General features: G+C 42.9%; 2 protein-coding genes across 2 annotated transcripts in view; one reads left to right on the forward strand and one right to left on the reverse strand.

The window, feature by feature from the left end:
* Nucleotides 1-22416, reverse strand: part of LOC139415493 (regulator of G-protein signaling 6-like) — a 102894-nt gene extending 80478 nt beyond the window's left edge. The window contains exon 1 of the mRNA XM_071163596.1: nucleotides 22333-22416. Within this exon, the coding sequence (XP_071019697.1) occupies nucleotides 22333-22416 (84 nt within the window). The remainder of the gene's footprint in view (nucleotides 1-22332) is intronic.
* On the forward strand, nucleotides 1927-3835 carry LOC139415452 (E3 ubiquitin-protein ligase TRIM39-like). Its single transcript, XM_071163539.1, has 2 exons — nucleotides 1927-3319; nucleotides 3354-3835. The coding sequence occupies exon 1, from the start codon at nucleotides 1927-1929 to the stop codon at nucleotides 3295-3297; it is 1371 nt and encodes a 456-aa protein (XP_071019640.1). The 3' UTR covers nucleotides 3298-3319; nucleotides 3354-3835.

The following is a 22416-nucleotide window of genomic DNA, read 5'->3' on the forward strand; positions in this document are numbered from 1 at the left end:
AAATATTTACCAAATAAACTAAAGTAATAAATAATAAAAGAAACACAATAAAATAGAAATAACGAGGCTATATACAGGGGGTACCATTACCGAGTCAGTGTGCGGGGGTACAGGTTAGTCGAGGTAATTTGTACATGTAGGTCAGGGTGAAGTGACTATGCATAGATAATAAACAGCGACTAGCAGCAGTGTACAAAACAAATGGGGGGGGGGCCCATTTGAACATTAATCAAATGGCCCCCGGACTGGTTGATTGTTCAGCAGTCTTATGGCTTGGGGGTAGAAGCTGACTAGGAGCCTTTTAGTCCTAGACAGTCTCTGACTTGGGTGGGTGACTGGAGTGTATGACAATTTCTTGGGCTTTCCTCTGACACCGCCTATTATATGGGTCCTGGATGGCAGGAAGCTTGGCCCCGGTGATGTACTGGGCCGTACGCACTACCCTCTGTAGCGCCTTACGGTCAGATGCCGAGGAGTTGCCATACCAGGCGGTTACGCAACCAGTCAGGATGGCCTCGATGGTGCAGCTGTAGAACTTTTTTAGTCTCCTGAGGGAGAAAAGGTTTTGTCGTGCCCTCTTCACAACAGTCTTGTTGTGTTTGGACCATGATAGTTAGCTGGTGATGTGGACACCAAGGAACTTGAAACTCTCGACCCGCTCCACTACAGCCCCGTTGATGTTAATGGGAGACTGTTCAGCCCGCCTTTTCCTGTAGTCCACCATCAGCTCCTTTATCTTGCTCACATTGAGGGAGAAGTTGTTGTCCTGGCACCACACTGCGAGGTCTCTGACCTCCTCTCTCATTGTCATCGGTGATAACCTCATGGCGACCGACTTGTGCTATGGGGCGGTAGTCATTTTGGCAGGTTACCTTCGCTTCCTTGGGAACAGGGACTATGGTGGTTTGCTTGAAACATGTACAGTAGATGAGAACACTCTAGATAGTGTGGTCTACAGCTTTTCATAAGGAACTTTACCTCAGGCGAGCAATACCTCGAGACCTCTTTTATATTATACATTGCGCACCAGCTGTTATTAACAGAGGTAGAGTACCTCATGATAAGCTGTAATTATTAATAGACACACACCCCCACCCCTCATCTTACCAGACGTAGCTTTTCTGTTTTGCCGGTGCATAGAAAATCCTGCCAGCTCTATATTATCTGTGTCGTCGTTCAGCCACGACTCAGTGAAACATAAGATATTACAGTCTTTAATGTACCGTTGGTAGGATAATCTTGATCGTAGTTCATCGATTTTATTTTCCAATGATTGCATGTTGGCCAATAGAACGGATGTCAGTGGGAGTTTACTCTCTCACCTACAAATTCTCAGAAGGCAGCCCGACCTCCGCCCCCTTTTTCTCAGTCTTTTCTTCACGCAAATGACGGGGATTTGGGCCTGTTCCCTGGAAAACAGTATATCCTTTGCGTCGGACTCGTTAAAGGAAAATGCTTCTACCAGTCTGTGGTGAGTAATCGGCTGTTCTGATGTCCAGAAGTTATTTTCGGTCATAAGAGACGGTAGCAGTAACATTATGTACAAAATAAGTTTAAAAAACAAGTTACAAACAACGCAGAACTACTAACAAAATAGCATTGTTGTCTGCCATCCTCTCCGGTGCCATTTTTAGCAGATTCGCTAAGAAATATCCAATCAATTGAATTTACCACAGGTGGACCAATCTAGTAGTAGAAACATCTCAAGGATGATCAATGGAAACAGGATGCACCTGAGCTCAATTTCGATTCTCATAGCAAAGGGTCTGAATACTTATGTAAATAAGGTATCTGTTTTTTATTTGTAATAAATTTGCAAAAATTTCTAAAAACCTGTTTTTTTGCTTTGCCATTATGGTGTGTGTAGATTGAAGATATTCTTTTTTAAATGTAATCCATTTTAGAATAAGGCTGTAATGTAACAAAATGTGGGGAGTTGAACTACACCTCACCAAACCAGGAGAAGAAGTGTCCTGTGATGTCTGTACTGAGGGTGAGCACAAGGCCCTGAAGTCATGTCTGGTGTGTCTGGTCTCTTACTGCGAGACTCACCTGGAGCCTCATCAGAGAGTGGCGGCCTTGACGAGACACAAGCTGATCGACCCTGTGGACAACCTGGAAGACAGGGTGTGTCAGAGACACAGCAGACCCCTGGAGATGTTCTGCAGGAGAGACCTGACGTGTGTGTGTCAAATCTGCACTGAGACCGACCACAAGACTCACAAGACAGTCCCTATAGAGGAAGAGTGTGGAGAGAGGAAGGCTCAGCTGGAGAAGACTAAGGGAAAAGTGCAGCAGATGATCCAGGAACGAAAGCAGAAGATTCAGGAGATAAAAAACTCAGGCGACCTCAGCAAGAGAGATGCCGAGAAAGGCATAGCAGATAGTGTGGAGGTCTTCACTGCTCTGGTGCGGTGCATTGAGGAAAGCCAGGCTGAGCTCATCGAGGTGATTGAGAAGAAGCAGAAAGCAGCAGAGAGGCAGGCTGAAGAGTTTATCAAAGAGTTGGAGCAGGAAATCACCGAGCTACAGAGAAAAAGCACTGAACTGCATCAGCTGTCACACACTGAGAACCACCTCCACCTCCTTCAGAGTTCCCTCTGCAGCCTTCCACCTACCAAGAACTGGTCTGAGATCAGTGTAAACAAGAATCTATGTGTGGGTACTGTGATGAGAGCTGTGTCTGAGCTAGGGAAGACGCTCAATAAAGAGATGGAGAAGTTGCCTGAAATCAAGTTGAAGAGAATCAGACAGTGTGCAGTAGATGTATCTTTTGATCCTGATACAGCACATCTCTGGCTTATCGTGTCTGGTGATGGGAAACAAGTGAGATATGGAGACGGCGCACAGAAGCTCCCTGACAACCCCGGGAGGTTTAACGCTGGCGTCTGTGTCCTGGGAAAAGAGGGCTTCTCCTCGGGGAGATTCTACTATGAGGTGCAGGTAAAAGAAAAGACTGAATGGACTTTAGGAGTGGCAAAAGAATCCATCAACAGGAAGGGGTCTTTTACATTCTACCCGGGGAATGGATTGTGGACTGTGGGGCTTTGGGATGGGGAGACGTACGAGGCCCACAATAAAAAAGTTGCCGTTCTGTCCCTGAAAGAGAAGCCCCAGAAGGTAGGGGTGTTCGTGGATTATGAGAAGGGAGAGGTCTCCTTTTACAATGTGGAAGCCTCGTCACATATCTACTCTTTTACGGGCTGCACCTTCACTGAGAAAATCTATCCCTTTTGTTACACACATGTAAAAAACGAGGCCCCATTGATCATCTGCCCTGTAAGTCACTCTGACTGAGTTTTCACCTGAGTCACATGACCTGAAAGGAGAACCCACAGTCTGAGTCACATGACCTGAAAGGAGAACCCACAGTCTGAGTCACATGACCTGAAAGGAGAACCCACAGTCTGAGTCATATGACCTGAAAGGAGAACCCACAGTCTGAGTCACATGATGAAGCATCACTAAACATAACCAACAATCACAAAAAAAATAATGACCAAAACATATTTTAGAGAGTTTAGAACTTTGAGCCCTGAAAGCTTGAACTGTCTACTATCTGTGATTTTAAAAAAAACTTTCTAATTACTATTTGTCATCTTAATTAAAATCAGGACTGTACTCTGGACACTTTCCTGTTGTGATGCCACAGTTCCTTCATCTAACCCGCTGAGATTACCTGCTATTATTGGAGATGTGCTTTAGTCACTCAGTGTGAGAGTCACTTCATCATGACCACACAGTCTGTCGATGTTATAATGGGTGGATGGGGGGGGGGGGGAGGGGGGGGGTTTGAAGAAGACTTTGCCAAACTGAACTCAGAAAAAAAAAGAAACGTCTTTGCACTGTCAACTGCGTTTATTTTCAGCAAACTTAACGTGTGTAAATATTTGTATGAACATAACAAGATTCAACAACTGAGACACAAACTGAACAAGTTCCACAGACATGTGACTAACAGAAATGGAATAATGTGTCCCTGAACAAAGGGGGGTCAAAATCAAAAGTAACAGTCAGTATCTGGTGTGGCCACCAGCTGCATTAAGTACTACAGTGCATCTCCTCCTCATGTACTGCACAATATTTGCCAGTTCTTGCTGTGAAATGTCACCCCACTCTTCCACCCAGGCACCTGAAAGTTCTCGGACATTCCTGGGGGGAATGGCCCTAGCCCTCACCTTCTGATCCAACAGGTCCCAGACGCGCTCAATGGGATTGAGATCCGGGCTCTTTACTGGCCATGGCAGAACACTGACATTCCTGTCTTGCAGGAAATCAGACATACTGCTCGTTCTGTGCTTAGTGGCATTGTCATGCTGGAGGGTCATGTCAGGATGAGCCTGCAGGAAGGGTACCACATGAGGGAGGGTCATGTCAGGATGAGCCTGCAGGAAGAGTACCACATGAGGAGGAGGATGTCTTCCCTGTAACGCACAGCGTTGAGATTGCCTGCAATGACAACAAGCTCCATCCGATGATGGTGTGACACACCGCCCCAGACCAGGACGGACCCTCCACCTCCAAATCGATCCTGCTCCAGAGTACAGGCCTCGGTGTAACGCTCATTCCTTCGACGATAAACGCAAATCCGACCATCACCCCTGGTGAGACAAAAACGCGACTCGTCAGTGAAGAGCACTTTTTGCCAGTCCTGTCTGGTCCATCTTTATTTTAGTGTTTTTCAGAGTCAGCAGAAAGGCCTCTTTAGTGTCTTAAGTTTTCATAACTGTGACCTTAATTGCCTACTGTCTGTAAGCTGTTAGTGTCTTAATGACCGTTCCACAGGTGCATGTTCATTAATTGTTTATGGTTCATCGAACAAACATGGGAAACAGTGTTTAAACCCTTTACAATGAAGATCTGTGAAGTTATTTGGATTTTTACAAATTATCTTTGAAAGACAGGGTCATGGAAAAAAGGGACACAGGCCTTACTAACTGCTATTTCACTTCTCAATGATCATCCAACTACCGCACGTACCGCATCATCCAACTAACGCACGGCAGCCGGACGGCCCCTATGAGTATGTGTATAGGGACCGGTGTTGTGCCGAAAATCTCCCCCCTGCCAGAACCCCCTCCCCTTTGCGTGAACGCGACGCACTCAATTCTTCATTGCTGCGCTTCACCTCGCTGTCAGTTTAGCCTACATTTCAGTGATCTTATATTTGTGTCCTTCAAGGCAGCTGTCAATGATCACGTTAGGCTGCATTTCATTAGAATTGTTTATTTTTATAGCGGTTGGTCGTGAGGCACTAGTAATGTCTGCATTTTTCGGTTTGGCTATTTGGTTCAAGTGTATTAGTCTATAAATAAATAAATATCTTTGCCAAAATTCGTCATCTCTCTCCCATGTCTTATTCGACTAGTAGTTGTCCTGAAAATGTTTATTGTTTATTATTGCTTATTGTTTATTCCAGAGTCTGATCATGACCGAGTACGTTTTGCTTCGTCCTGTCTCACGTCGTTTGTCAACTACTGCTTTAAGACTGCATACTATGTGATGATAATCTTCATAGTTATGCTGACATATTGTAGCCGGAGTGACTGAAAAACGAACTAGCCAATGTTTGCAATGATAATGAGAAAATAATCTCTTGTATGTTGACTGCCTGCATGCGTCTTGCTTGTATTTGATGTGCTTGCCCAAATACTACTTGGCACGTACAAAAAAATAAAAGGTTTATGATCATGTCTTTTGTGTAGAACATTATAGCTGCGTGTAGCCCAACACCCATCCTAAAAAAAAGAACATGAAATCACGCTTGAAATCACGCTTGAGACATGGAATGCATAGGTGGATCATGTCAACATATCTTTGGTGTACAACATGAAGTTTCCCCATACAACCCTAACCCTAAGCACTTGTCACTAGTTACCGTTTCTCCTCTTAAAATATGATTAAAACCTCACCTTAACCAAACTGCTAACCATATGCCTAACCTTAAATTAAGATTAAAACAAAACATTACATAATTTTTAATGAATGTTTATGATATAGCCAATTTGACTTTGTGGCTGTGGTAACTAGTGGAAACGTTGGGAAGCGGAAGCAAAGAACTGGGAGCAATGAGTAGAAGCCACTGTATTTAACGCACATGCGTAGATATCACCGTATCAATATCAACGGCAGATCGGGTTACAGATCATCCAGTTGAAATGAAGTGCTTGAACACCAAAATGAAATAAACATCAAAACTAGTAGCAACTGAGCTGCCACCAACTTGAAGGAGAAGAAACCTTTAACTTTTCTGGAGTATTGAAACACATCATCCTGAGATGTTTTGAAACATTACTTAGTCAAGTGTTGAGCAACACCTTTACCAGGGACTGCGAGAACTACCGGAAGTGGTTGAAAGCACTATTATAATGCTTCGTGTTCATCTCAGTGCAGAATTAGACACTTTTGGTGTCGTTTCCTCACTCTAAAGCTTCGAAACACACTAGTGGTTAGAGTGTTGGACCAGTAACTGAAAGGTTCCTGGATCGAATCCCCGAGCTGACAAGGTAAAAAATCTGTCGTTCTACCCAATGAGCAAGGCAGTTAACCCACTGTTCCCCGGGCGCCGAAGACTTGGATGTCGATTATGGCAGCTTGTCACACGTGCACCTCAGCCACACTCAAGGTACTAAATGATATCATAACCGCCATCAATAAAAGACAGTTTCATTTCAAATCTCACCATACCTTCTCTGCTATGCAATCTGGTTTCAGAGCTGGTCATGGGTGCACCTCAGCCACGCTCAAGGTCCTAAACGATAGCTTAACCGCCATCGATAAGAAACATTACTGTGCAGCCGTCTACATCGACCTGGCCAAGGCTTTCGACTCTGTCAATCACCGTATTCTTATCAGCAGACTCAACAGCCTTGGTTTCTCAAATGACTGCCTCGCCTGGTTCACCTACTATTTCGCTCTTGCTGCGGGTGATTCCTTGATCCACCTCTGCGCAGACGACACCATTCTGTATACATCTGGCCCTTCTTTGGACACTGTGTTAACTAACCTCCAAACAAGCTTTAATGCCATACAACACTCCTTCCGTGGCCTCCAACTGCTCTTAATTAAACTCTAGTAAAACTAAATGCATGTTTTTTAACCGACCGCAGCCTGCACCTGCCCACCAGACCCGCATCACTAGTCTGGACGGTTCTGACTTAGAATATGTGGACAACTACAAATAGTTAGGTGTCTGGCTAGACTATAAACTCTCCTTCCAGACTCATTAAGCATCTCCAATCCAAAATTAAATCTAGAATCGGCTTCCTATTTCGCAACAAAGCCTCCTTCACTCATGCTGCCAAACATACCCTTGTAAAACTGACCATCCTACCGATCTTCGACTTCGGCGATGTCATTTACAAAATAGCCTCCAACACTCTACTCAGCAAACTGGATGCAGTCTATCACAGTGCCATCTGTTTTGTCACCAAAGCCCCATATACCACCCACCACTACGACCTGTATGCTCTTGTCGGCTGGCCCTCGCTACATATTCGTCGCCAGACCCACTGGCTCTAGGTCATCTATAATCCTTTGCTAGGTAAAGCTCCGCCTTATCTCAGCTCACTTGTCACGATAACAACACCCATCCGTAGCACGCACTCCGGCAGGTATATCTCACTGGTCATCCCCAAAACCAACACCCCCTTTGGCCGCCTTTCCTTCCAGTTCTCTGCTGCCAATGACTGGAACGAATTGCAAAAAAAAAATCGCTGAAGTTGGAGACTTGTATCTCCCTCACTAACTTTAAGCAGCTATCTGAGCAGCTCGCTGTACACAGCCCATCTGTAAACAGCCCATCCAACTACTTACCTCATCCCCATATTGTTTTTTTAAACTTTTTTTTGCTCTTTTGCACACCAGTATTTCTACTTGCATCATCATCATCAGCTGCCGTGGCCTTCATCAGAACATACTCTGCTCATCATCATCTGCTCATCTATCACTCCAGTGTTAATCCACTAAATTGTAATTACTTCGCTACTATGGCCTATTCATGGCCTTACCTCCTCACGCCATTTGCACACTTTATATACATTTTTCTATTGTCTTATTGACTTTTGTTTATCCCATGTGTAACTGTGTTGTTGTTTGTGTCGCACTGCTTTGCTTTATCTTGATCGCAGGTCGCAGTTGTAAATGAGAACTTGTTCTCAACTAGCCTACCTAGTTAAATATATATATATTTTTTATGAAATAAAAAATATATTTATATTTTGTGCCGCCCAATGGGACTCCCAATCACGGCCGGTTGTGATACCGCCTGGAATCAAACCAGGGTCTGTAGTGACGCCTCTAGCACTGAGATGCAGTGCCTCAGACTGCTGCGACACTTGGGAGTCCATGGTCTCCATGTTTTTTGATGAAATTTCATTTAATCTGTTCCAGCCATGATCCTCCTCCGCCGTCCTCTTCTCAGCAGCCCCCTGTGGTATCCGATCATTTGCCAGTTTAACCCATTTGGAAAGCATTGTTGAGCACAGGGCTCACTCCACCAGCAGTAACTAGAGGTTTATCAGCAATCATTGCAGTGTTTGTCTGTGGGAATGGAATGGGTCGCCTCATCATCAGTAGCGGTGTAAAATCACCAGGGAAGTCAAGCCAGGGGGGGGGGGAAAGACATATTACTACCTATATGCTGTGAAAATTGCATTTGCTCTCATAACCTGTTCATGTACCTTGACAGCGTGATATATAGTCCTTAGGCCGACACAATAAGAAGACACAGTGACAGAATAAATTCAACCACACCTTCGTTTCATCACAAAACCGGAGAGCAACATGCCAACATCTGTCCGGTGCAGTCCACAAAGCATATTGTGACCTACGACATGATCAAGCAAGTTGATGTTTCTGACATTTTCAGACTACTAAACAACTATTGATTTAGGACCACGGAGAGTTACCACTAGTGCACAAAGACAACAGGAGCTGCCTCCACTATTCCAGCACCATTTCAACATCATCTAATCACCTCTGATAAGTCTTGTACGGTGACAACTAAAAGATACCAAAAAAACAACTTAGTCCAATCAACCTTAGGTAAATATGACATGGCTGTCCATGGTTCTGATTTCTGTGTGCGTGTTTGCAAGTAAAAACTTTTTTTTTTTTTTAAAGCATGTTGACTCACCCTACTTGTAGAGAAACACCAGCAATGCCATCAATCTCTCTTTCATGTTCCCTGATCTATGATTCTGTCAAACAGGACACTCTTTTAGTTTTTGGTATCATAGGCTACCTGGCTAAAATGCTTACTCTAACTAGCCTAACTTCCTTTCATGGGCAACGATGCGCCAGGCCGACTAGTTCACATTAGGCTAACGTTACTACATCTAGCAACATATTTAACTTCCATTCTCTCAGGCCAGGGGACAATGTACACCTTTACAGTTGGATTAGAATCATTGGCCAGTAAGGATGTGATTGATGTGAAGCCAAACCCAAACTGGCTTCCCTTTAGACTTTTGTTTTTGGTGTGCCAGGAACATTCACAGCTCACTTAGTTTGGCTCAACGCTGATGATCTATTATTTTATACTTTTTTTTATCAAGGGAGGCCAAACGCTCGCTGGCTTCCCTTGTATTCAATGGAAATCAAATTTATCAACCCATGGAGGTCTGGATTTGGAGTCACACTCAAAATTAAAGTGGAAAACCACACTACAGGCTGATCCAACTTTGATGTAATGTCCTTAAAACAAGTCAAAATGAGGCTCAGTAGTGTGTGTGTCCTCCACGTGCCTGTATGACCTCCCTACAACGCCTGGGCATGCTCCTGATGAGGTGGCGGATGGTCTCCTGAGGGATCTCCTCCCAGACCTGGACTAAAGCATACGCCAACTCCTGGACAGTCTGTGGTGCAACATGGCGTTGGTGGATGGAGCGAGACATGATGTCCCAGATATGCTCAATTGGATTCAGGTCTGGGGAACGGGCGGGCCAGTCCATAGCATCAATGCCTTCCTCTTGCAGGAACTGCTGACACACTCCAGCCACATGAGGTCTAGCATTGTCTTGCATTAGGAGGAACCCAGGGCCAACCGCACCAGCATATGGTCTCACAAGGGGTCTGAGGATCTCATCTCGGTACCTATTGGCAGTCAGGCTACCTCTGGTGAGCACATGGAGGGCTGTGTGACCCCCCAAAGAAATGCCACCCCACACTATGACTGACTCACCGCCAAACCGGTCATGCTGGAGGATGTTGCAGGCAGCAGAACGTTCTCCATGGCGTCTCCAGACTGTCACGTCTGTCACATGTGCTCAGTTTGAACCTGCTTTCATCTGTGAAGAGCACAGGGCGCCAGTGGCGAATTTGCCAATCTTGGTGTTCTCTCGCAAATGCCAAACGTCCTGCACGGTGTTGGGCTGTAAGCACAACCCCCACCTGTGGACGTCGGGCCCTCATACCACCCTCATGGAGTCTGTTTCTGACCGTTTGAGCAGACACATGCACATTTGTGGCCTGCTGGAGGTCATTTTGCAGGGCTCTGGCAGTGCTCCTCCTGCTCCTCCTTGCACAAAGGCAGAGGTAGCGGTCCTGCAGCTGGGTTGTTGCCCTCCTACGGCCTCCTCCACGTCTCCTGATGTACTGGCCTGTCTCCTGGTAGCGCCTCCATGCTCTGGACACTACGCTGACAGACACAGCAACCTTCTTGCCACATCTCGCATTGATGTGCCATCCTGGATGAGCTGCACTACCTGAGCCACTTGTGTGGGTTGTAGACTCCGTCTCATGCTACCACTAGAGTGAAAGCACCGGCAGCATTCAAAAGTGACCAAAACATCAACCAGGAAGCATAGGAACTGAGAAGTGGTCTGTGGTCCCCACCTGCAGAACCACTCCTTTATTGGGGGTATCTTGCTAATTGCCTATAATTTCCACCTGTTGTCTATTCCATTTGCACAACAGCATGTGAAATTTATTGTCAATCAGTGTTGCTTCCTAAGTGGACAGTTTGATTTCACAGTGTGATTGACTTGGAGTTACATTGTGTTGTTTGTTCCCTTTATTTTTTGGGGGCGGTGTATTAAGTTGGGTTCATTCTTAATTCTGTTGGTAAAAATGAAATTAACAAATCATTGAAATTACTTGCATATATGTTGGTCGTGTTGTTGTCAATTTCAATTCACCCCAGAATCATTCCTGTTGAGTGTGTAAAATTCCAATAAAATTCCAAAGCAATGTACCATCTTACTGCCTCAGAAGTCAGAGGTTCAATTCCCGCTTCCACCTGTCCCACTTTCACTCCTTGTCTATCTGCTGTTTCTAATCTGTCTAAAGAAAGCATTTTCTGTTTTAAAGTATTTTCGGTGTACCAGAACACTTACATTGGGTTTAATAATCAAACACCTTCCAAACACCAGATCTCAGGCTAGATGCACTACTTTTCATGGTTTCATTACACAATCATGCTGTTAAGATCATTTCTATTTTTACACAGTGTAGACAGAGACTGAAGCTCTGAGAGAAACTGCTGGGAGACATAGTGGTGGTTGGTTCTATTAAACTCTGGCGTGCAGAATCCTTCCCTGTCCAAATGGCATCCGTTTCCCATTGATCTGATCTTCATCTTGGTCAATATAATAGACAAAGACAGTCTGCTAAAACTAATAACACACAAACAATTATACGTTTTCATGTCTTTATTGAACACATCGTGTAAACATTCACAGTGGAGGGTGGGAGAATGTGAACCCTTGGATTTAATAAATGGTTGACCCTCCTTTGGCAGCAATAACCTCAACCAAACGTTTTCTGTAGTTGTGGACCAGATCTGCACAACGGTCAGGAGGAATTTTGGACCATTCCTCTTTACAAAACTGTTTCAGTTCAGTTCTTTGGATGTCTGGTGTGAACTGCTCTCTTGAGGTCCTGCCACAGCATCTCAATCGGGTTGAGGTTAGGACTCTGACTGGGCCACTCCAGAAGGCATATTTTGTTCTGTTGAAGCCAGTGTGTTGTTGATTTACTTCTGTGTTTTGGGTCGTTGTCCTGTTGTGTCACCCAACTTTTGTTGAGCTTCAATTGGAGGACAGATAGCCTTACATTCTCCTGCAAAATGTCTTGATAAACTTGTGAATTCATTTTTCCGTCGATGATAGCAAGCTGTCCAGGCACTGAGGTAGCAAAGCAGCCCCACACCATGATGCTCCCTCCACCATACTTTACAGTTGGCATGAGGATTTGATGTTGATGTGGTCAAGTGTCAGTGTGCGGCGGTTAGGTCGGAGTCAGGCGCAGGACACATAACTGAGTAAAAGACGTACTTTACTCGAAAAAGAAACAACAATGATTTCCACGAAAAACACACCAGCTCACAGAAGTCTTTAACACTAAACAAAGAACAAACACGCACAAAACCATGCAGAGCATTCTGCGCTGTGCTCTTGCAGTCATCTTTTCAGGACGGCCACTCCTAAGGAGAGTAGCAACAGTGCTGAACTTTCTCCATTTATAGACGATTTGTATTACCGTGGACTGATGAACATCAATGCTTTTAGAGATACTTTTGTAACCCTTTCTTAATCTTAGGTCTTCTGAGATCTCTTTTGTTCGAGACTTGGTTCACATCAGGCAATGCTTCTTGTGAATAACAAACTCAAATTTTGTGAGTGTTTTTTATTAGGGCAGGGCAGCTATAACCAACATCTCCAATCTCACCTCATTGATTGGACTCCAGGTTAGCTGACTCCTGACTCCAATTAGCTTTTGGAGAAGTCATTAGCCTAGGGGGTTCACATACTTTTTCCAACCTACACTGTAAATGTATTCAATATAAAAACACAATAATGTGTGTGTTATTAGTTTAAACAGACTGTGTTTGTCTATTGTTGTTATGACCAATTTATGCAGAAATCCAGGTAATTCTGAAGGGTTCACATACCTTTTGTGTGTTGTGGTTAAGTGTGTGTTAAAGATTGTGTGTTATAAGTGTGTGTTAAAGGTTGTGTGTTATAAGTGTGTGTTAAAGATTGTGTGTGTTATAAGTGTGTGTTAAAGGTTGTGTGTTATAAGTGTGTGTTAAAGGTTGTGTGTGTTATAAGTGTGTGTTAAAGGTTGTGTGTTATAAGTGTGTGTTAAAGGTTGTGTGTTATAAGTGTGTGTTAAAGGTTGTGTGTTATAAGTGTGTGTTAAAGGTTGTGTGTTATAAGTGTGTGTTAAAGGTTGTGTGTTATAAGTGTGTGTTAAAGATTGTGTGTTATAAGTGTGTGTTAAAGATTGTGTGTTATAAGTGTGTGTTAAAGGTTGTGTGTTATAAGTGTGTGTTAAAGATTGTGTGTTATAAGTGTGTGTTAAAGATTGTGTGTTATAAGTGTGTGTTAAAGGTTGTGTGTTATAAGTGTGTGTTAAAGGTTGTGTGTTATAAGTGTGTGTTAAAGGTTGTGTGTTATAAGTGTGTGTTAAAGATTGTGTGTGTTATAAGTGTGTGTTAAAGGTTGTGTGTTATAAGTGTGTGTTAAAGGTTGTGTGTTATAAGTGTGTGTTAAAGGTTGTGTGTTATAAGTGTGTGTTAAAGGTTGTGTGTTATAAGTGTGTGTTAAAGATTGTGTGTGTTATAAGTGTGTGTTAAAGGTTGTGTGTTATAAGTGTGTGTTAAAGGTTGTGTGTTATAAGTGTGTGTTAAAGGTTGTGTGTGTTATAAGTGTGTGTTAAAGGTTGTGTGTTATAAGTGTGTGTTAAAGGTTGTGTGTTATAAGTGTGTGTTAAAGGTTGTGTGTTATAAGTGTGTGTTAAAGGTTGTGTGTTATAAGTGTGTGTTAAAGGTTGTGTGTTATAAGTGTGTGTTAAAGGTTGTGTGTTATAAGTGTGTGTTAAAGGTTGTGTGTTATAAGTGTGTGTTAAAGGTTGTGTGTGTTATAAGTGTGTGTTAAAGGTTGTGTGTTATAAGTGTGTGTTAAAGGTTGTGTGTGTTATAAGTGTGTGTTAAAGGTTGTGTGTTATAAGTGTGTGTTAAAGGTTGTGTGTTATAAGTGTGTGTTAAAGGTTGTGTGTTATAAGTGTGTGTTAAAGGTTGTGTGTGTTATAAGTGTGTGTTAAAGGTTGTGTGTTATAAGTGTGTGTTAAAGGTTGTGTGTTATAAGTGTGTGTTAAAGGTTGTGTGTTATAAGTGTGTGTTAAAGGTTGTGTGTTATAAGTGTGTGTTAAAGGTTGTGTGTTATAAGTGTGTGTTAAAGGTTGTGTGTTATAAGTGTGTGTTAAAGGTTGTGTGTTATAAGTGTGTGTTAAAGGTTGTGTGTTATAAGTGTGTGTTAAAGGTTGTGTGTTATAAGTGTGTGTTAAAGGTTGTGTGTTATAAGTGTGTGTTATAAGTGTGTGTTATAAGTGTGTGTTATAAGTGTGTGTTATAAGTGTGTGTTATAAGTGTGTGTTATAAGTGTGTGTTATAAGTGTGTGTGTGTGTGTGTGTGTTATAAGTGTGTGTTATAAGTGTGTGTTAAAGGTTGTGTGTTATAAGTGTGTGTTAAAGGTTGTGTGTTATAAGTGTGTGTTAAAGGTTGTGTGTTATAAGTGTGTGTTAAAGGTTGTGTGTTATAAGTGTGTGTTAAAGGTTGTGTGTTATAAGTGTGTGTTAAAGGTTGTGTGTTATAAGTGTGTGTTAAAGGTTGTGTGTTATAAGTGTGTGTTAAAGGTTGTGTGTTATAAGTGTGTGTTAAAGGTTGTGTGTTATAAGTGTGTGTTAAAGGTTGTGTGTTATAAGTGTGTGTTAAAGGTTGTGTGTTATAAGTGTGTGTTAAAGGTTGTGTGTTATAAGTGTGTGTTAAAGGTTGTGTGTTATAAGTGTGTGTTAAAGGTTGTGTGTTATAAGTGTGTGTTAAAGGTTGTGTGTTATAAGTGTGTGTTAAAGGTTGTGTGTTATAAGTGTGTGTTAAAGGTTGTGTGTTATAAGTGTGTGTTAAAGGTTGTGTGTTATAAGTGTGTGTTAAAGGTTGTGTGTTATAAGTGTGTGTTAAAGGTTGTGTGTTATAAGTGTGTGTTAAAGGTTGTGTGTTATAAGTGTGTGTTAAAGGTTGTGTGTTATAAGTGTGTGTTAAAGGTTGTGTGTTATAAGTGTGTGTTAAAGGTTGTGTGTTATAAGTGTGTGTTAAAGGTTGTGTGTTATAAGTGTGTGTTAAAGGTTGTGTGTTATAAGTGTGTGTTAAAGGTTGTGTGTTATAAGTGTGTGTTAAAGGTTGTGTGTTATAAGTGTGTGTTAAAGGTTGTGTGTTATAAGTGTGTGTTAAAGGTTGTGTGTTATAAGTGTGTGTTATAAGTGTGTGTTATAAGTGTGTGTTATAAGTGTGTGTTATAAGTGTGTGTTATAAGTGTGTGTTATAAGTGTGTGTTATAAGTGTGTGTGTGTGTGTGTGTGTTATAAGTGTGTGTTATAAGTGTGTGTTAAAGGTTGTGTGTTATAAGTGTGTGTTAAAGTGTTGTGTGTTATAAGTGTGTGTTAAAGGTTGTGTGTTATAAGTGTGTGTTAAAGGTTGTGTGTTATAAGTGTGTGTTAAAGGTTGTGTGTTATAAGTGTGTGTTAAAGGTTGTGTGTTATAAGTGTGTGTTAAAGGTTGTGTGTTATAAGTGTGTGTTAAAGGTTGTGTGTTATAAGTGTGTGTTAAAGGTTGTGTGTTATAAGTGTGTGTTAAAGGTTGTGTGTTATAAGTGTGTGTTAAAGGTTGTGTGTTATAAGTGTGTGTTAAAGGTTGTGTGTTATAAGTGTGTGTTAAAGGTTGTGTGTTATAAGTGTGTGTTAAAGGTTGTGTGTTATAAGTGTGTGTTAAAGGTTGTGTGTTAGAGAGATTGATGATGATTACACATGATTACTTTTCTATTGCATCAGAGACAGAGAAACCCCCCCCCTGGTCTGCAGATAAGCCCACACGCCTCATGGGTTTTCAGAGAGTTTCACCCTGGCAGGTGGCCACTGGTAGATGTAAAAAGGTCATAGGTCATCTCTGGTGACACCATAGGAGTTCTAATATCTTCTCCTAAACACTTTAGATTCTGTTCACCGTCTCACAGTCCTTTGTTGACCTAGGGTGTGTGTGTGTGTGTGTGTGTGTGTGCACATGTCCAACTCAAAATAGTTACCAATACACACACACACACACACACACACCACCGTCAGAGAGTCAGAGTGTCTCTCCCTCAGCCCAATGATCAAATTAAATCAACGTTTATTTGTCACGTGCGCCGAATACAACAGGTGTAGTAGACCTTACAGTGAAATGCTGAATACAACAGGTGTAGTAGACCTTACAGTGAAATGCTGAATACAACAGGTGTAGTAGACCTTACAGTGAAATGCTGAATACAACAGGTGTAGTAGACCTTACAGTGAAATGCTGAATACAACAGGTGTAGTAGACCTCACAGTGAAATGCTGAATACAACAGGTGTAGTAGACCTCACAGTGAAATGCTGAATGTCCGTTGTGGACGGGGATGGTGGACGGGCGTGAGCAAAGGTTGCAAGTTTGAATCCGTCGACAGAAAGTAGTTTTTGCGATTGTTAACCCTTACCTAACCATTCTGAGTTAAGGCCAAACCCTAGCAAAGCAGAAACCTACTGGAAGCTAACAGTGCTCACTGTTGCCCCTAGTGGCTGGTTTCATCTCCCGACGTCCTCATGGTGGACGTTGAATAACGACTTGTATCAGGGGTGACCTTCCTGCTCTCCTCTTTCCCTCTTTTCTATTTTCCTGTCCTCTTTTTCTCCTCTCTCTCTTCTCCCCCCTATTACTCTTCACCTCTTTCAGTCATTATCTACTCTCTACCCCCCCATATTTCAAAAATTCTGTGTCTCTCAGAAGCGAAGGTAAGATTTGGTTCAAGCACTAACTCACACACACAAACACACAATAATATTGACGAATATACTGATACTGTGAATGAGTTTATAAGGAAGTGTATAGGAAATGTTGTTCCCACTGTGACTATTAAAACCTACCCAAACCAGGAACCGTGGATAGTTGGCAGCATTCACGCAAAACTGAAAGTGCGAACCACCGCATTTAACTATGGCAAGGTGACTGGGAATATGGCAGAATACAAACAATGTAGTTATTCCCTCCGTAAGGCAATCAAACAGGCAACACGTCAGTACAGAGACAAAGTGGAGTCGCAATTCAACGGCTCATGTGGCTACAAACAATCACGGACTACAAAAGGAAAACCAGCCACGTCGCGGACACCGATGTCTTGCTTCCGGACAAGCTAAACATCTTCTTCGCCCGCTTTGAGGATGACACAGTGACACCGATGCGGCACGCTACCAAGGACTGTGGGCTCTCCTTCTCCGTGGCTGAAGTGAGTAAGACATTTAAGCGTGTTAACCCTCGCAAGGCTGCCAGCCCAGACGGCATCCCGAGCCGCGTCCTCAGAGCATGCGCAGACCAGCTGGCTGGTGTGTTATGGACATGTTCAATCTCACCCTATCCTAGTCTGCTGTCCCCACATGCTTCAATATGGCCACCATTGTTCCTGTAACCAAGAAAGCTAAAGTAACTGAACTAAATGACTATCGGTCCGTTGCACTCACTGCTGTCATCATGAAGTGCTTTGAGAGACTAATCAAGGATCAAATCAACTCCACACTACCTGTCACCCGAGACCCACTTCAATATGCTTACCGCCCCAATAGATCCACAGACAATACAATCGTCATCACACTGCCCTATCCCATCTGGACAAGACAAATACCTACAGTGGGGAGAACAAGTATTTGATACACTGCCGATTTTGCAGGTTTTCCTACTACAAAGCATGTAGAGGTCTTGCTTGTGCTACAGGATTTTAATCAATGACGGCGTAGTGTGTTACTAATGGTTTTCTTTGAGACTGTGGTCCCAGCTCTCTTCAGGTCATTGACCAGGTCCTGCCGTGTAGTTCTGGGCAGATCCCTCACCTTCCTGATGATCATTGATGCCCCACGAGGTGAGATCTTGCATGGAGCCCCAGACCGAGCGTGATTGACCGTCATCATCTGGGGCAGCAGGGTAGCCTAGTGGTTAGAGTGTTGGACTAGTAACCGAAAGGTTGCAAGTTCATATCCCCGAGCTGACAAGGTACAAATCTGTCGTTCTGCCCCTGAACAGGCAGTTAACCCACTGTTACTAGGCCGTCATTGAAAATAAGAATTTGTTCGTAACTGACTTCCCTAAATAAAGGTAAAATCAAAAAATCAAAATCTTGAACTTTTTCCATTTTCTAATAATTGCGCCAACAGTTGTTGCCTTCTCACCAAGCTGCTTGCCTATTGTCCTGTAGCCCATCCCAGCCTTGTGCCGGTCTACATTTTTATCCATGATGTCCTTACACAGCTCTCTGGTCTTGGCAATTGTGGAGAGGTTGGAGTCTGTTTGATTGAGTGTGTGGACAGGTGTCTTTTATACAGGTAATGAGTTCAAACAGGTGCAGTTAATACAGGTAATGAGTGGAGAACAGGAGGGCTTCTTAAAGAAAAACTAACAGGTTTGTGAGAGACAGAATTCTTACTGGTTGGTTGATGATCAAATACTTGTGTCATGCAATAAAATGCAAATTAATTACTTAAAAATCATACAAATGTGATTTTCTGTATTTTTGTTTTAGATTCCGTCACTCACAGTTGAAGGGTACCTATGATACAAATTACAGACCTCTACATGCTTTGTAAGTAGGAAAACCTGCAAAATCGGCAGTGTATCAAATACTTGTTCTCCCCACTGTATGTAAGATGTTCATTGAATATAGCTCAGCATCCAGCACCATAGTACCCTCCAAATTCGTCATCAAGCTCGAGACCCTGGATCTAAACCGCGCCCTGCGCAGCTGGGTCCTGGACTTTCTGACCGGCCGCTCCCAGGTGGTGAAGACAGGAAACAACATCTCCACTTCGCTGATCCTCAACACAGGGGCCCCACAAGGGTGCATGCTCAGCTCCCTCCTGTACTCCCTGTTCACCCATAACTGTGTGGCCAAGCACTCCTCCAACTCAATTATCAAGTTTTGCAGACAACACAACAGTAGTAGGCTTGATTACCAAAAATGACGAGACCGCCTACAGGGAGGAGGTGAAGGCTCTGGGAGTGTGGTGCCAGGAAAATAATCTCTCACTCAACATCAATTAAACAAAGGAGATGATCGTGGACTTCAGGAAACATTAAGGGGAGCACTCCCCTATCCACATCGACGGGACCGCAGTGGAGAAGGAGGAAAACTTCAAGTTCCTCGGCGTACACATCACTGACAAACTGAAATGGTCCACCCACATAGACAGTGTGGAGAAGAAGGTGCAACAGCACCTCTTAAATCTCAGGAGACTGAATAAATTTGGCTTGGCACCTAAAACCCTCACAAACGTTTATAGATGCACAATTGAGAGCATCCTGACAGGCTGTATCACCGCTTGGTATGACAACTGCACTGCCCGCAACCACAGAGCTCTCCAGAGGGTGGTGCTGTCTCCCCAACGCATCACTGGAGGCAAACTACCTGCCCTCCTGTAAGGGTGTTTAACTGGCGGCAGAGAAGTCAGACACAGGAGAGAAATAACTGTGTTTCCAACGGCTCAGTTTATTTACAAAACCCAACGGAAACATAATAATAAAAATCAATGGGTAACATAACCCGGACGCATACCAGTACAGACGTACACTTACAATAAACAATCACCGACAAGGACATTAATGGAGACAGAGGGTTCAATACACAACATGTAATTGATGGGATTGGAACCAGGTGTGATGGAAGACAAGACAAAACCAATGGAAAAGAAAAAATGGATCAGCGATGGCTAGAAGGTCGGTGACGTCGACCGCCGAACGCCACCCGAACAAGGAGAGGGAACAACTTCGGCGGAAGTCGTGGCACCTCCAGGACAATTTCAGCACCCGATGTCACAGGAAGGCCAAAATGATAATCAAGGACAACAACCACCCGAGACACTGCCTGTTCACCCCGCTATCATCCAGAAAGAAAGGTCAGTACAGGTGCATCAAAGCAAGAGACTGAAAAACAGCATCCATCTCAAGGCCATCAGACTGTTAAATAGCCATCACCAGCACATTAGAGGCTGCTGCCTATATACATAGACTGGAAATCACCGGCCACTTTAATAAATGGACCACTAGTCACTAACAATGTTTACATATCTTGCATTACCCATCTCATTTGTGTATACTATTCTACTGTATCAGTCAATGCCTCTCTGACATTTCTCATACATATATTTATATATTCTTGATTCCTTTACTTAGATGTGTGTGTATTGGGTATATGTTGTGAAATTGTTAGATGTTACTTGTTAGATATTACTGCACTGTACGAAACTAGAAGCACAAGCATTTCGCTACACCCACAATAACATCTGCTAAACACGTGTATGTGACCAATAAAATTTGATTTGATTTGACACACACACACACACATCCAGGTTCCGAGTTTTAATCTTTGGGGTTACAGCAGCACCTGTTTGTTTCTGGACATACAGTTGTTAAATGGGATCTTTATATTTACCATCTGGATCTTGTTTTCATAATAGTGACATCAGACCTTCTTGCTGAGTACCTGACGGACTATCATTTGTATAATAAAACATGCTAATGATGGCTCTCTGAGTACATAGAAAAAGGTTTGATATACAGTTGAAGTTGGAAGGTTACATACACTTACGTTGGAGTCATTAAAACTAGCTTTTCAACCACTCCACAAATTTCTTGTCAACAAACTATAGTTTTGGCAAGTCGGTTAGGACATCTACTTTGTGCATGACACAAGTAATTTCTCCAACAATTGTTTACAGACAGATTATTTCACTGTATCACAATTCCAGTGGATCAGAAGTTTACATACAGTAAGTTCATGGTGCCTTTAAACAGCTTGGAAAATTCCAGAAAATGATGTCATGGCTTTAGAAGTTTCTGATAGGCTAATTGACATAATTTGAGTCAATTGGAGGTGTACTTGTGGATGTATTTCAAGGCCTACCTTCAAACTCATTGCCTCTTTGCTTGACATCATGGGAAAATCAAAAGAAATCAGCCAAGACCTCAGATTTTTTTTGTAGACCTTCACAAGTCTGGTTCATCCTTGGGAGTACTTTCAAAATGCAGGTATAAACACCATGGGACCACGCAGCTGTCATAGCGCTCAGGAAGGAGACGCGTTCTGTCTCCTAGAGATGAACGTACTTTAATGCGAAAAGTGCAATTCAATCCCAGAACAAAAGCAAAGGACCTTGTGAAGATGCTGAAGGAAACAGGTACAAAAGTATCTATATCCACAGTAAAACGAGTCCTATATCGACATAACCTGAAAGGCCACTCAGCAAGGAAGAAGCCACTGCTCCAAAACCACCATAAAAAAGCCAGACTACGGTTTGCAACTGCACATGGGGACAAAGATCGTACATTATCGAGAAATGTCCTCTGGTCTGATGAAACAAAAAATAGAACTGTTTGGCCATAATGACCATTGTTATGTTTGGAGGAAAAAAGGGGATGCTTGCAAGCTTAAGAACACCATCCCAACTGTGAAGCACGGGGGTGGCAGCAACATGTTGTGGGGGTGCTTTGCTGCAGGAGTGCCTGGTGCACTTCACAAAATAGTTGGTATCATGAGGCAGGAAAATTATGTGGATATAATGAAGCAACATCTCAAGACATCAATCAGGAAGTTAAAGCTTGGTCGCAAATGGACAATGACCCCAAGCATACTTCCGAAATTGTGGCAAAATGGCTTAAGGACAACAAAGTCAAGTGTGGCCATCACAAAGCCCTGACCTCAATCATATAGAAAATGTGTGGGCAGAACTGAGAAAGTGTATGCAAGCAAGGAGGCCTACAAACCTGACTCGGTTACACCAGCTCTGTCAGGAGGAATGGGCCAAATCTCCCCCAACTTATTGTGGGAAGCTTGTGGAAGGCTACCCAAAACGTTTGACCCAAGTTAAACAATTTAAAGGCAATGCTACCAAATACAAATTGAGTGTATGTAAACTTCTGACCCACTGGGAATGTGATGAAAGAAATACAAGCTGAAATAAATCAATCATTCCCTCTACAATTACCCTGACATTCCACATTCTTAAAATAAAGTGGTGATCCTAACTGACCTAAAACAGGGATTTTTTACTAGGATTAACTGTCAGTAATTGTGAAAAACTGAGTTTGAGTGTATTTGGCTAAGATGTATGTAAACATCCCACTTCAACTGTAGCGCAGCAAGGACCTTGTTAAGGACCTAAAGGAAGCCAGAGCATTCCTACCTTATAAAAGCCTGTTGTACTCAATGCATGTTTCCACTGCACAACCTTCATACAACCTTCCTACAACACAGTGTTATAAAGGCCAGTGTGTCCTCCTACCTTTCTGTAGACGATGACGTTAGGAGAGTCCTGATCAGGGTCTGCTGTCCCCACTCCACTCTGGTCCTTGCTGGACTGGTTCAT

Source organism: Oncorhynchus clarkii, chromosome 8 (genome assembly GCF_045791955.1).
Source record: "Oncorhynchus clarkii lewisi isolate Uvic-CL-2024 chromosome 8, UVic_Ocla_1.0, whole genome shotgun sequence".
Classification (NCBI taxonomy): domain Eukaryota; kingdom Metazoa; phylum Chordata; class Actinopteri; order Salmoniformes; family Salmonidae; genus Oncorhynchus; species Oncorhynchus clarkii.